The 15236-nt window shown below is 43.6% G+C and overlaps 1 protein-coding gene across 3 annotated transcripts in view; it reads right to left on the reverse strand.

The window, feature by feature from the left end:
• Positions 1–15236, reverse strand: part of PPARGC1A (PPARG coactivator 1 alpha) — a gene marked incomplete at its 5' end in the record, with an annotated part of 167070 nt that overhangs the window by 57951 nt on the left and 93883 nt on the right. For 2 of the 3 annotated variants that reach the window (XM_084266775.1, XM_084266773.1), the window contains one exon: positions 642–821. In XM_084266775.1, the coding sequence (XP_084122901.1) occupies positions 642–821 (180 nt within the window). Of the gene's footprint in view, positions 1–641; positions 822–5955; positions 6004–15236 lie in introns of those variants that run through there. The other variant, XM_084266774.1, reaches the window with a different exon arrangement.

A 15236-nucleotide genomic window follows, 5' to 3' on the forward strand; every position in this document is an offset into this window, starting at 1 on the left:
ATAACTGTAAAGAAAACTTTTAAATCTCTCCTGCCACCTTTCAGCTCCTACTTTAAGACTGCTCTCCACCATGAGATCTACGAAACACACCAAACTACGTGCTGGTTCCTGAGCTATGGACTGCCTTCTCTGCCACATCCACTTTTTTTCTCTCCTATACATCAACTACGGGGACCTCTCAATTTCTGTGCAAGTAGAGAGTGGTAGAAACCTTTACTAGAAATGTTCCAGCTACTCATCAGCTACCTGCTGTGCTGCACCCTGCCTCTTATCAGGGAATGCAAGTGGAAGACAACAAACATGTTTTGACTTTTGTTGTTCTTTGCAGCTGACAGTTGTGCAATTCTTTGCTGTGATGCCCTAAGCAGTGTGCACTAGGGCCCGTTAGCCATTGCCTTTCAAAAATCAAAAGTTCTGTTTAACAACTTTCAAGACATTTTCCCCTCTCTCCTGATCGCAGGCCTGGTTTTGATCACAAGGATTAAGGGTGCCAGTCAGAACCCTGTAACACACACCACTGCATTTGTTGTCTCTTAATGGGATAAAAAAATAAAACTGTTGTCCACTGGGTAAAAAAAAAAAAGTAGAGAAAAAACCCAAGCAAGGACTTTGCAATGTGCATTTGCATTGCCTTGCCTTACCTCAAATATATTGGCAGATTCATTGTTGTACTGATTGGAGATGATCTCCGACTGGTCGCTGTACCACTTGAGTCCCCCCAGAAAGCTGTCTGCATCCAGGTCGTTTACATCTAGTTCAGAGAGGTCAAGTTCTGGGAGATCTGGGCAGAGAGGCTGGTCTTCGCCAACCAGAGCAGCACACTGCAGGAAACAGCAACACAGAAATAGTTTCATTAATTACCGGGAATCTATTAACTTTATTATCATGTGATAAGAATTAAACCTCAATTAAGCTATGGCATAAGGTCACTAAAATTGACTCTTGTTTTCTGAAAAAAAGAAAACAACCCCACACCACTAAGTATTAGATCACTGTTTGCTCTATGCAGGTATGCAAAGGCAGGGGGGAGGGGGCAACAGAAGGGCATGAGCCACCTCCTCTATCACATCTCTGTCCTGGGGCAATGGCTTTCTTTCTCTCTCTACTCTTTGATAACAACAGTGTTCAAAACTTTATTAAATCCAACAGCAGAGGCCAAAGCATGGCCTTATTCTCCTGCTTCAGAGCAAACCAGTGCAGGTAGAAGTTACAGATGAATACCTCTGGGCAAGGTCTGTCACGCATTTCCTGATGCATTCAGGTTAAAGAGGCACAGCCTGTTACAGCCTTCAGCCCTGGAGGCTAGCTCAAGCTGGAGATAGTCACACTTTTACTTCTACGGATCCTCACTGTAATCCTTGAGGTCAGTCATGATGGTGGCTACCATATGGGCATAAAACGTACGGGTCAGTGATGCTGCTGTGTGCTCTTTCCCTGATGCACTCAAAGATGACCACAGACACCCAGTTACATGCCAGGGTCCCAGCAATCAAACTGTGTCCTGAATATCCCTGTTCACCTTTGGGTGACAGGCATAATAGTTCACACCAGCTTTCACCTACTTGGTGTGAACACATATATTGTCCCAGTCGGCTTCCTATGTATCCCCAGACAGTGGCTGCAGTGAGGGAACACAATGGATTTTCCTCCTCTGGCAGCCTCTGATTCAGCAATCCTAATGTAAAGGGTCTGTGAAACATTTGGGTTGAGGTAGTAAACAAAGTCTAGTCTGCATGGATCCTCTTCATCAGTGCAAAATGGTTTTGTCTCCACGACTTATGAAGAGTGCAGTAGTAAATAGAAATAAACCAGAAATAAGTGTCCTTTTATATGCTAGTATGAAGCTAGATAGGGTATTGACTGACCTACTAAGCAAGAAAAAATTAGTAACACACATCCACTTCAGCATGGCAATTGAAATGTTAAAGAGTATCCACCAAAGCCATTTCCTAATTATGGAAAACACGTAGTAACAGCTTGGCAAATAGCGGAGCCCCATACGTCAATGCTGCTTGATGAAGCAATTCCTCCTGCACTGCACTGTACCACGTACCCTTGTAACTCATCTCTGAAAATGTACGCTGATGTGGGCATACTGCAAACCGCACACACAAAACTGCAGAGGCACCAGGCACTGAATGGTTAAAGCCATTTAAAGTCAGCTGAGTCTAAGGGCTTCCAGCCTGAGTATTTCTAGCGCTGTGTTAGGAACGGCCAACAGCAGGTCCTCCTCGCCTCCCCGTCAGTTGACTGGGTGGTTTGAACGATTTCCCAACTTCTGTTTGGACTGAAGTCAACCCAGAAAGTGCCACTTTCTGCAGAGATGTCTGTAGGGCACTAACAGAGTGTCTGTGGATGTGAATCGCTCGGTACGGGTTATGTCACTCTCGCAAGGACCGCCTTTCCCACCAACGCGAGCGGGAGCTGCTGAAGGTGCATTTCATTGAGGTTTTTGTCCCCGGGAATCTGGGCGCGTCTGCAGTGCGCGGGCTGGATGCAGCAGCGCAGCCACGAGCAAAGATTTTGTCTGTTGGCACAAAGACCCGGTGCAGCTGGTGCGAGCTATAATTTACCAGACAACTTCTACATCTACCAGGCCACTACGAGATAATCACAGAATAGGCCAAGGGGCAAGGGATCTGCGGGGCTGCAAAATGAGGCTCTGAAATAGCACTCGCTTTTCTTCCTATTATTTTAAGGGGCTGCAGAACTTTAAGAAGTCAAAACCCCACTTAAATAATTTTCAGCACACACAATTTTTATCATTATTTCGGTAATAGGGAAAAAAATATAAAAGAGAAGAAAAAAATTAGAGAGTTCCCTCTTCTTTAGTGCGAGACACAACCTTCCGGCAGCAGTCTTATAATGCAGAGATGACCTTTTTTGATGCTTGGCTGAAATCTCTGATCTCATTAAAGGATAATCTAGTTTTTGACTGAAAAGGTAGATTCTCAGCATCATTCTCAGGTTTGTGTTGCGGAGGTCAGTGGCTTATAACTGATGCCGTAGACTTCTAAAGTATCCTGCTGATCTGTTACTGCTTTCGTTTGTAAAAATAGCTTCACTCTGTGAACCATCTACTTAAACATGTTTACTTTTGGTAATCTGCATTTTTAAATTCCTACAGCAGGCTTCTGAAGCAATATAAACAATGGTATTAAAAAAATAATAATATAATCCTGCTCATGGCAGGTTTCATTTGCCTATAGCGATTGCAATGTCCCCTAAAAATATAGAATTGCTGAAATGAAGTATATATGCTCTTGCCAATGTTGACATGATAATAAAATCAATGTTTCTGAATATGACATTATGCTTCTAATCTGAGACACATTAGTAGCAAGTGTTCCTGTTATTAATTTATATTTGGCCTTTGGATGATGCCAGATTTAACACTCCAAGTCCTAAAACTGTCCTCATCTGACACGCTGATATTTACTGTTTGCCTATACATCTGTAACAGGTGCAGCTGCATTGCTAGCATACATTTTACTGTCTTCCCACCGTTATTTGATATGATAGTTACTCCACAACTGTAGCCTTAATTTTATAGTAATATTTAGGAGGATAAAGCAGTCACTAAACACAAAAGACTAATTACTGTGCGCTATTTCACTCCAACAGACTTTTTTTCTCTTAGTTCAGGCGCAAACAATAAATTAGCTTAACTGCACTGATGATAATGAATCATTATAATTAAGTATAATTCTCCATTAACCTTTTGGACGTTTTTGTGCCTTTGAAGGTAAATTAAAAAAAAAAGAAAGAAAAAAGAAAAAAAAAAGACTGGACTTGTGCCATACTAATTATATTAATGAAAATATAATCTGCTTTTTATTTTTAACAAGTTTTTCAAACAGCCAAGGGGATGAACTCAGGAAAGAAAGAGAGACTTGACAGAAATGTGTGTCATGTGGATTCTCTCTATCAATCTTCGGAACCTTACTGTACATCACCTTCATTAAGCTGTGAAGCACTGGGGACACTGATCAGCTACAGTGATGCAGGCCTTTAATAAGCAACACGCCGTCCTGTCATTATGTGAGCGAGAATATAATACATTTTACGTTGACAACAAACATTAATGATTCCAAAAATGAAAGCTGCCTCCAGTACCTGCCGCCCGCGATATTTTAGATCGGTAAAGGTGATCCCCGGAGCCAAAGCAGCACGCAGACGCCTCTATGCTACAGGAAGTGCAATGCAGGAGCACGTTGGTAAAATCCTACCCACAGTTAATCCAGCCACCACACAATTAATATTAAGATCAAACCCTTTGTTTTTCTTACACCCCCCCCTCGCCCCCGCACTATGAAAAAGTCATTGACATAAATTATCTATTCTGTTACTCGATTGAAATTATTGCAGGAACTCCAGTGATTAAAATAAATCTTCAGTATTTCCATGTAAGCTGGTTCCTCAATCAGCTCCTAGCAGCATCAGGAATAATACATGATGGAAAAATGAAGCTACGGCAGCTGAGACCCATGCTACAAGCCAGACAACAACCCACAGGATACTCCAGCTACTCAGAAACAATTAGGACTTTGGAGCCAGAAAGTCATCCACTTACAGCCTTGACTCATAATAGCTACAGGACATATGAATTATCCATATCTATTCCACTTTACCAAGAAATCAAAACAAGATAAGAGCAATTACAATATGCAAACAGAAATCAGCGGATACAATGGCAAGCTGCAAATACTTAAAACACGACAAAAAGACTCGAGAATCCTCATGCATGCTCCTCCAGATAGGAAAAAGAGGTTGAAGAACAGGGTAACATTTTTACTTTAGATGGGTAGCTTTCTACAGCACGCACATCTTGTTTAAAAAGCATTGCCTGTAACCTGTTTTTCCCTCCCCCGTTGCCCGAGGGGAGCATTTTAAGCACTTATTCCGAGCTTGCAGCCAGAGGGTTAGTTCCTTGGAGCAGGTCTGTATTTGGGCTTCCTCTCCGTGGGGTCCAAAGAAAGTTTGCCTCGCTTCCCAAGTTGCCCGAACTTTGAGGTAATGCTCCGTTCTGCCGAATGCAAACATGCAGAAATCCTCAAACCTCACTTTATACTCCAGAGATTACCAGGGAGCTGCTTGCCTTTTTATTTTTTTTTCCTCCCTGTATGAATTGTAGCCAGCAGAAGCTGTGGATTTGATGTATTGCCGTCTATTTTTACACAAGCAGCAGCAGCGGCGGCAGCAGCAGCAGCAGTTCACACAGTCCTGCATAAACTCTATTCTCATGGTTCATCCTGTTGTCTCTGCTGTACAGTGGGATTTAACCGTTTGTGGGACTACTCGGATTGACTGCGAACCCTGCTCTACGGGACATTAGCTACAGCGTCATTATTCCGACACCACAAGAAGCAGGGAAACGTCTCCTTCCAGAAATCTCTTTTAAAAGCTTCTAAAGCCAAACAACAGGGTATTCATTCTTGTGTGTGCGTTTGAATTCTGCAGCTGATAAACAAGGAAAAGATCTTTGACAGAGCACAGCGAAACAGGCGATTAAAATACGAAGCCGTTGGGTAATCTTAACTTCTTATTTTTTTTCTCTCCCCCCCCCCCCTCTTTTTTTTGAAAAAGAAATGTTAATCTTATTCTAAATAAACATGGCATTTTTCCAACCAGGCCACTAAACGCCACTGGAAAGACTTCAGACACCGATTCATATCAATATCTTAGAGCATAAATATTGCATATGACAGGAAAACGAGCCAGAGGCACATGAAAATAGTTTCCAACTGCAGGAGATACTGATGACAGGAGCTCGGCTTTGATTTGCTCAAGGCATCGCAGAGTAACCTTAAAATAGCAAACTTACTGGAGTTAAGATAAGATTCGGACTTGTTTGCAAAGTACGCTGCCCCGGCCGTCCTGCCGGCTCCCTGACAAGCCCACCAGCCCCGCCACTCACCCGCACCCCACACACCGCCCACGCCACGCACCCCTCACCTCGAGATCACTCCATACAGAGTCCTGGTTGCACATGTCCCACGCCATCCAGCTGCGGAGCGACGGCAGGAAAGCTGGCAAACTACAGTCCAGAGTCAGGCAGGCAGGCAGCAGACACTCATGCAGGCAACGAGACCCTCTCTGAGAGTGAACCGAAGGCACCTGTCTTACTACTGTTCCCCGTCACATGACAAAGCTATTAAAAAGTAGGCTGGGCTGTCACTCATCCAGCCTTCTGGTGCCGCTGCTCCAGCCCGTGACGTCACCCAGGGGCAGACCCAGCCTGAAGTGAAGTAAATCTTTGCGAAACCCGCTCAGACCTCAGCGGCCGCGGCACCACGCTGTGATTCAAAGCAGATTTCCACGCCACACCCCCGAAACTCTGCTCCTGCCACTGCGTAGCTCCTCTCTCTCACCATCATTTTAATTTCTTCGCTTGCTTGATTTTTCTCCCCCCTCCTCTCTCTCCCTTCCCCCCCTCTCCCCTCCCACCCCCCCCCCCAAAAAAAAAAAACCCGACAGGCAGAGCTGTGCTTATTATAAGGAAAAAGGGAACTAACTCCAAGCCAAGCTACAGCCTGTGAGCACTGAAAAGCCTGAGCCTAACCTCTGCAAGCACCCACCCCAGCTCGGTGGCACAGTTTCCTTCAGAGAGGCTAGCCCAGAGTTTGGCAAAAGTTACACCACCTCTGAACATTACCCCTCCCCTTCCCCTCCCCCCCCCCCCCCCCCGTGAGATTTTGCATTGCCTCAAGTATTTGGGTTAGGCTAACGGAGTCTCCACGATGTCAATGCCACTTGGTTTTTCCACACCAAATGCATCAGAACTACCCCCTCCTCCTTCCTCCCCCCCGCAGCATATCCCAGGAATGGAGCAAGCATCTATAAAAGACATTCATACAGTTATCTCACCTGCTCCAAGGAGGGAGCCTGATCCTGTTCCCAGCTAGATTACAGTATTTCTCAGCTGCTCTTTAATCACTTCTTTATCTCAGTGTTCTCCCCCTAGAAACCAGGGTGCTTTTTCCTATAAGCACCGTTGCCCCGGGGTGCATTTCTGTTTAAACGCTATGCACCGACCTCTCTGACCCAGATCCAGTGTTTTCTCACAGAAAATAAATTCTAAAAAAAAAATTCCCCATCCCTCTGGTCATGCAAAAACCCAGACAGGCCGTTAGCAGAAGCCTCTCCTCCTGGAAGCCTTTCCCAGATAGGGGCTGCTGCAGGTGCAACTGGTTTATGTTGCCCCATTGCAACGCGTACCAACAAACTCCAGGCATCAAACTGAACCACAAAACATTGCCTGCAACAGGGAAAAAAAAAAAAAACAAAACCCCAAACAAACCACAAATAAAGGGCTTGCTTAACTATCCCCACCTGCCTACTTATTGTCTTAAGTTGCAGGGCTTTTTTTAATTAGCCGGGCGCAGAAAGTCTCGTGAAATGTAAGCACTGGCTCCGTCACGCTGGGCTACCAGTCAAAGTCACAAAACTATAATTGATCATCTTCCTTGTCATGAAATATTCATTTTCATTGTTATTTGCAAACTTGAGTATTCTAAAGGCTAAATGAATTCAATTATTATACAAGGCTATGGTGATTTTTGCCGAGAGAAAAAAAATAAATAAAAAGAAGTACAATTCTTGCAATAGCCTTTTTCCCGCAGACACTGGAAGCTTCAGAAATGGTAGGAGGTCTCAGATATATTCTTAGCTTATTTGTGTTCCCTTGTAATTCATTATTGCCAGTCCCGATAAAATGTACACTTTTCCCAGCTTACGCTTAAGTTGCAAATCACATCACACTGTCATATTTTCAGCAAGCACAGATGACAAAAATGGCATTGTTTTTACTTTACTTAATTAAAAAAAACCACAGCAACATACCGAATGACTACAGAAAGCCTTTCCTACAAATGATTAAATTAACGGTATTGCTTTGCTCTCGTGACGAAAAAAACCTCATTTCCTTCCCAATTATACGCTGATTTAATGATAAAACTGCAGTAAATTATTAAGATCTGGGGCAAAGGTGAGTACCTCTACCCCTCGAACAGTCAACTGTGAAATAATGCTGGGCACCTGCCTGCCTGGAGTGGAGTCGGTTCTTATTAATTATTATCTGTGGATCCATGGTTGGTGGAATATTCTCCTTCAATACCTACTTATAATTGTGTTCATTGACTGTGCCGAATCCATCATCTGTTTTTTTTGAAGTTTCATTCACACCTTTTATAGAAATGTATTTACACTGGAACATTTCATATTGCTGTTTTGGATATTTTGACCTGCTCATGTAGTTTCTATTTTCTACATTTCTACTTCACTGCTTTCCCTTCAAATTAGCAAGTTAACTGATAAATATAAACTGTGACCTTAGCGGTGCTCTCGCCACACAAGCTTTAAAGATTGGAGAACTTTCTTAGCGCGCTGTAGACAGTGCGAGCAATAGGTAATAATAACAACAGAGTCCCCCTGAGCTTTTCTATGGCCCTGTCCATATTAGAGCTTGAACTTTGCTGGCAGTTCCAGCATTACCTGGAAGGGATGCCAAGCACGCGTCCAACTACAAAAGACTGCAAGGTTTCAACGAGGGTTCCCCATTGCTTGGGAAGATTTTTAAATGTTTTTTTTCTATTTTTAAATCACAGTGTAATCCCAGCCATGGTATAAATTTACTCACTAGGACTTCTTCCTCCCTCCCCCCCCCCATGTTTTAATGTGGGGTTTTTTGAGTGTGGCGCCCCTAAGAGTGGAAAAGCGAGGAAAGGCTGTTGCAGGGGTGTAGTTTGGAAATGGCACAGCCTGGGCATATGTAAATGAATCCTGTGAAACCCAGCCAGTACCTAAGCTGCTCTCCTCAAAGGAAACCTTGTCTTCTGAACATTCCTTAGTAACTTTAGCAATGCTCTCCCCTCCTGTTTTGACAACACGAAAGAATTGCACAAACATCTTTCCTGGGGCAGTATCTGGGCACGCACACCTTATTTGGTTCCATAACAAACACATACAAAGAAAACCCTCTTTCACCTGCCTCAGTCTGCTGCTTCGTTTGACCCAGTCTGCCCTGCTGAAACGTCTGTCATCAGACCACCTCCTCGATCACTGCGCTCTCCGTTTGCACGTTCCTTTGAACCCGGACTCAGCGATTCCCAAACCTGGCCTTTTCTTCTGCAAGGGCCATAATTCAAGAAAGTTCTGGCAAGCCTTCCACCAGCATTTGGGCACAAATTCCCAAATCCTGATACATTTTTTAACAGGACAGGAAGGTATGGCTGCCTGCAACAACAGGGAACAGAATTTAAAGGCCAAAGCCTTCAACCTTCTGTCCTTGACTTTTTCCTGGATTCAGCAATCATTTTATATCTTCTTTCCTCTTCTTTCACCCACACTGTCTGACTATGCTCATGTTTCTATTCCCTGTAATTTAGATTTCTCAAAGAAACTGTTAATTTTAAAGCCTCTGTGATTTTGAAATCCAAAATTCATTCCCTTCATCGTGACATTCCTTGCCTCCAAGACCATGGTACTTGCTGCTTTTCAGCAAAGTTTGTTACTGTTTCAGCGCAGTGAGGACAACCAAACTTGCATATAAGTAGTGCTGGAGTTTCAGCAAACTGAGGTTTGCAAACCACTTCTCACACCAGTTCAGCCCCTTCTGCTCGACCCTCCAAGAGCAACCGACCTTACAGCAGAAAATCAGCCAGTGCTGTATATAACTGCACTCCAAAGGTGTGTTAGCATGAATGGTGTTCTATATAAAGTATATGTACCCTATTAATTTTTTATGAGAAATCTTCCTTCTGTGCATCTTTACTCTTATTTTTTTGCACAGTCCAGTGTTTGTTTTCCACCTCATTCTCTCTGTTCTACTTCTGTTTGTTTGCTGACTTTTTTTTTCCTTCTCAGCTTCTTTTCCTTATTTATCTAGTTTTTCCAACCCAGAATATGCCCTCAAGAGCATAATGCAGTGAGTTAAACTCCTTGAACCTCTGGGTTCATCAGTGCAGTAATTCTATAATGGAATAAAGGAGAATGCTCTCTCCCATTTTGTTAGGGCAGTTATAAACTGAGTTTTTTGGGTTTTGTTTTGGTTTGGTTTTTAACAGATGGAAAACACAATAGTGCTCAGTACCATCTCTCTGAAAAACTCAAGAGATCTGGGTCAAATTAATTCCCGGCCCAGCTCTGGGCCACAGGCTGCTGTCTGAGGAGCTGTATATGACAGAGTCCAAAATAACTTGCTCTGAACAGCAATGAGTTACTGACATTACTGACACCAGGCTGAATTTTGCCACAACTGCCTCCACAGAGCAAGGGCTGGAACAAACAGCACCGAATGCCAGGGGAATACACTTGCTTGGTCACGTGTAAATGGGCCTGACTGAATATTAGCGTTAACCAGGCTTACAGATATGCAACTCCTAACTGGGTACCTGTAGTAAAACCTTCCAGGAGTGCCTAAGCGAACCAGGAGCACAGGCACCCACTACAAGAAATCTCCCTAAATTTCCCCATACCTCCCTGAACATCTCCGTCTTCACAAGCATATTTCACTTACTCATTACTGAAACAAGAAAAGCAAAAGTCACTCCAGCTGATTGCATAAAATATACATTTGTCACTTGTTTCCCCCAACATTTGGAGCATATGTTCTCCAGGACCCACATTTGCTGTGATTTGCAGGAAAAATCCAGCTTGTCAGGCCTGTTAAAAGCAGAATGAACAATGTCTTTCACTTGGGTGTTACTGTTTCACAGAGAGACTCATCTGAAAAAGAGCATCCCCATTTAAATTTATTGCCCCTATATGTTTGAGAAACAGAGCCATGAAACACATCAGTTTCCTGGGGAGGCTTTGGTGCTGTTTGAGCACAGACACACAGACGAGCCAAGGAGACATATTCCTATTTGGCAGCTTCTTGCATGTTTGCAGGGCCGGCAGGACCACATCAAAATCGTAGACTGTTGCAGATCTTCATTGTCTCTCCTTTACTCACCTAACCGCTGATATTTCCTTGGAATAGAAGACATGACAAAGTTCTTCCCCTCCCCGCTTTTCCAACCACATTATTAAACCTCTGGGAAGAGACCAAAACATGCTCATGCCTGATGCTCTCAGACCCAGGGAACTGGTTTCTGGAATTCCTGTTTAGCAGCTGGGGGCATCCCCCCTGCACTTAGAAGCTATTCTCCTTCCAGTTCCCTTCCTAGTCTTTCTGGGATACTCCCACAGCCCTTCTGGGGTCAGACAAGTGTCTTCTCCAGCTCCAGCCACAAAAGTTAGAACCTAGTGAATCTTGAGGGGTACACCTTCTATTTGTAACCCTGGAAAACCCCACCCAGATCCTTCTCCTTACTCTTATTACCATCCACTTTACACCATCTGCCCTGTGGCACCTCTAGTATTACTCTGGAGCTCTTGTTTCCTAACCTCTTCCTCACTAATACCAACCTAGTTTTTACTGAGGTTTTTTTTTGGAGAGATATCTGAAGAGGATGATCCCAGGAACAACCACCATGGGTTTGATATCTTAGGGTACAGTAAAGATTCCCTGATCCAACCGTAAGCAATTCAGGAGGAGCTGAGGCTGCCCCAAAGCTACCATCCCTCGCTGAGGCTGCCACCCAGCTGCCACACTGCCTGTGGCTTTGTTTTCCCACCTGGACATTTTAGTCACCAAGCTGGGACCTCTGGAGCTCAGAGGGAAGCCGTGGTGCTTGGGCTGCCACAGCAGCGCAGGAGAGCACGCTCCTTGCCAGCTCCACACAAAGGATCTGGTTGAAGCTGGCTTGCGGTAGGTAGTTGAAAGAGAAACCATCTCCTATTTCCATAACATAGCCTATCTGTTCTCTACCAAGGCTGGGGAGGCGGCTGCAGTGGAGCACGCAGGAGTCTGCAGCACAGCACTGGAGAGAACAGTAACCTTTAAATACTCTAAAATCAAATCTTGTTTTACACAAAACCGCTATGGTAAAGTCGATGTGAATGAAGCACCTTTGAGTGAAGGAACAGAGGGAAAGGCAGTGGACAGCTTTACTGCCTCCTAGCAATTTTTTTTAATAAACTAGAGATGACAGACAGCCTTACCAACACATCTCTCATCTTCAAATAAGACTTTCTTCAGACAGAGCTCAGTGGAACTGAGTCAGCCTTTTTTCTTGGGCCTAGCTCTTGGCATTTTTCATGTTAAAACAAAGTATAATGTGGAAATAATTCTGAATTGTGCTCATCTGATAGGATTTTAGTAACACAGGCCACAGATGTGCTCTGCTGCAAATTTAGGCAAACAAAATAAAATTAAGATATCCCACAAAAGTACTGGAGTTGTTGGGTGGGTTTTTTTGGTGGTTTTTTTTTTTGTTATTGTTGTTGTTTTGGTTTGGGTTTTTTGTTTTTAAATAAAAAACCTGCTTATGCACTAAGTCACCCTTTATAGGGCTATGCCTGGCTGCATGAGCTCCTGCAGACTTCTCTTGGTGGGCTGCAGAGCTTCAAGTGTGCAGCAGCTAGCACACATCACTTGGCCTCTGATGGTCCTGGACTGCAGGAAATGCCCCATTCCACCACTGCCCACAGCCCCTGCACCCCATTTTCCTGAGTCAGCCAAGGACAGGCCAAGAGGAGATGGGGTCACCTCACTACAAGAGCCAGTGCAGTCTCACACAGACAAGGCTCCTGAAGGATCAGCTTCCCCTGACCTCCTAACTAGTAGTTCCTGCCAGCCAGAATTGAGCCCTGAAGATATTTTTAGACAGAACCCTTCATGAATTGCAGTTAACTTGCAATATGCAAACTAGTGACTAGTGCTAGAGGAATCCCTATGGGTTTTGTGGTTCCACTCTCTGCTCAAAAGTCCAATTATTCATTTTTCTTGGAGCTGCAATATTAATCTAAAAAAGTTGCACAAATGGCAAGAGATGTCATCCTCCCTTCATCCCCAATTCAGATAGTTGAAATAAAGGAAGATAAGCATTTAGCCCAGGGGTTACTAGCTGTATCAAATGCAGCTGTAAACCTTTGGAGGCTGACCCTCCTCCAGCAAAGCTCTGGAAGAGAAATTTGTCAGGACTTCCACCTTTGACTCAGGGCCAAACTCATAGAGATGGACTAAGAGAAGTGCTAGCCATAGAAAGTTTTGGGCTGAGTTAGTATTTTATTTTAATTTATTCTATCCAAATCACTTGCCTGCATACCTGTACAGTATGCAACGATGTAAAAGGGGGGTTTAAAGTGGCTGGAAGGGTCGACTGCTCTAAATCCTTTGGAAGAGAATGGGAATTTTAAAATTGATTTAGGCAGGCTTTGAATGGGACCTTATCACAGAAGATGGAACCAAACCAGTTCAAAGCAGAAACTCTTCCACACATTTCCACCTTTTTAAATGTTTCTTTTTTTTTTTTTTTAAATTTTCATACTACTCAGGCTTCCCCAGCTTTCCCCAGTGAATGGAACAAGGCATAAAGCATCGGGATTGCGTCAGCTGTCACTGTTTTGAATATCTTTGTTCCTGAGAAATTTAGTATTTGCTGAATATCCTTTGCCCTGGGGCACTGGTTAGTCTCATGATTATTTTAGAAGTGGATACCAGAGAATATTTGTACCTCCTCCCAAAAAGAGCTATGACTGTACTTTCATGACTTCATGCCAATCAACAGATAAGGCAAGTTTGCTACTTTTCATGCTCATCCCTAATGGATCTCTACCACCATAAAATTCCCTGACAATCTGACACAATTATACATTATTTGTTGTCTCTGCTCTGTTGAACTCCACATGCAAAACAGCAAGCCAAAGCAATGCACTGAAAGGACCGAGTAGGATTGCCACTGAAACAGGGACTTCATCAGAGAGCACCTTCCCCTTTTGCCCATTGCAGGCTCCCCCTTCCTCTCTGAAGAACAAAGAACCAAGTAAAAATAGCAAACTGCCTGAATGGAAGATTATTTTAATTTATGTTGCAAGTTGCTATGCAAAAAAAAACCTCTGAAAAAACCAGAAAACCATCACCAAAGAGCACTTCATCATAATACTATTACCAATTTATTAAACCAAGATTGCATAGACTGGAGAAATGAGTGTGACATCTCCCCAGGGGTTTTCTGGAGGTAGACCTCCAGCTGTTTCATTCTCACATGCACTCCTGTTTACAAAGGCACAGAAAAATGTTTGCACTTCAGTTCAACGCAATACAATCTTACATTGTTCGCAGGTTTTCTTTAAGGCAGGGTAGGAGCGGTGCACAGTGAGGTGGAGATGTACTCTTTGGGAAGACAGGGCTACCATCTTCCAGGGAGACTGGAGGAAACAGGCGGCGATTGTTAATTTGTATCCTGGACAATGCTATAAATCCAAACATCGCTGACAATTCCTGCCCAGGAAACATGCTCAATTTCATCTCCCGTAAAAAGGCGAGCAGGGAACTAAATAGCAACACATTTTGATTTTCATTTAGCCACTTTAATGATAGGTGATGTTAGAGGAAAAGATCATTTATCTTCAGATTTATTTTATACGAGATAAAAGGCCTTGCCAATTTTTTAAAATTCATTTACACAAGTGAATAAATCTTCCCAAACAATAAGTGGGAAAGTCATATTTCTTTAACTTTGCTAAAATCTGAAAATGCTGATCTTGGAGTGAAATAGATGGCACTGGCATTTTAATCAAGAATATAAAGACTCCTAAATAAGAGGCACAGCTTCACCTCAGAAAAAAAAATCTCCGATTCAGAGAACAGCCTTTTTTAATGCATTTTGTCAAGAATCTCTGACAAATCAGGAGAGACACGTGCAATTTTTATATCACCTTCATTTCTAGATCAGTCCCAATGTGAAGGCTACCTAAAAATAGACTGAACCTAACCTTTCAAATATCTATACTGCTGCATACCAGAAACGCAAGCTTTCAGAGCCTTGTGCTGTGTCTCTCTTCTCCTCCAGCACATTATCCCATGTTGCCTATCGTGCCCAGGCACGAGCCGAGCGGCGGGTTGCAATGTGCAGAGCATTGCAATACGCGATACGTGCTCATTCGGAACGTGCAACAAGACCACCAAAACCAGCCTTCCCCTTTCGGCTCTTTGAGTTTGCCACTAAAAAGGACACTGACAGCCCTCAGCCTAGGAAGCGGGCGTGTGGAAATGAAGCTGTGCTGGCTGACCCAGCAGCTCTGCTCGGAAAAAGCAAGCTGTCTGGGTGTGCAGCGTACCACTCTTAAAAATACAACGGGGAACAATAAGCTCTTTTGTCTTATTGTTTGCTACAGCGCTTGCAGACACA

This window comes from Gallinula chloropus (assembly GCF_964237585.1).
Source record: "Gallinula chloropus genome assembly, chromosome: 7".
In the NCBI taxonomy this organism is placed as follows: Eukaryota; Metazoa; Chordata; class Aves; order Gruiformes; family Rallidae; genus Gallinula; species Gallinula chloropus.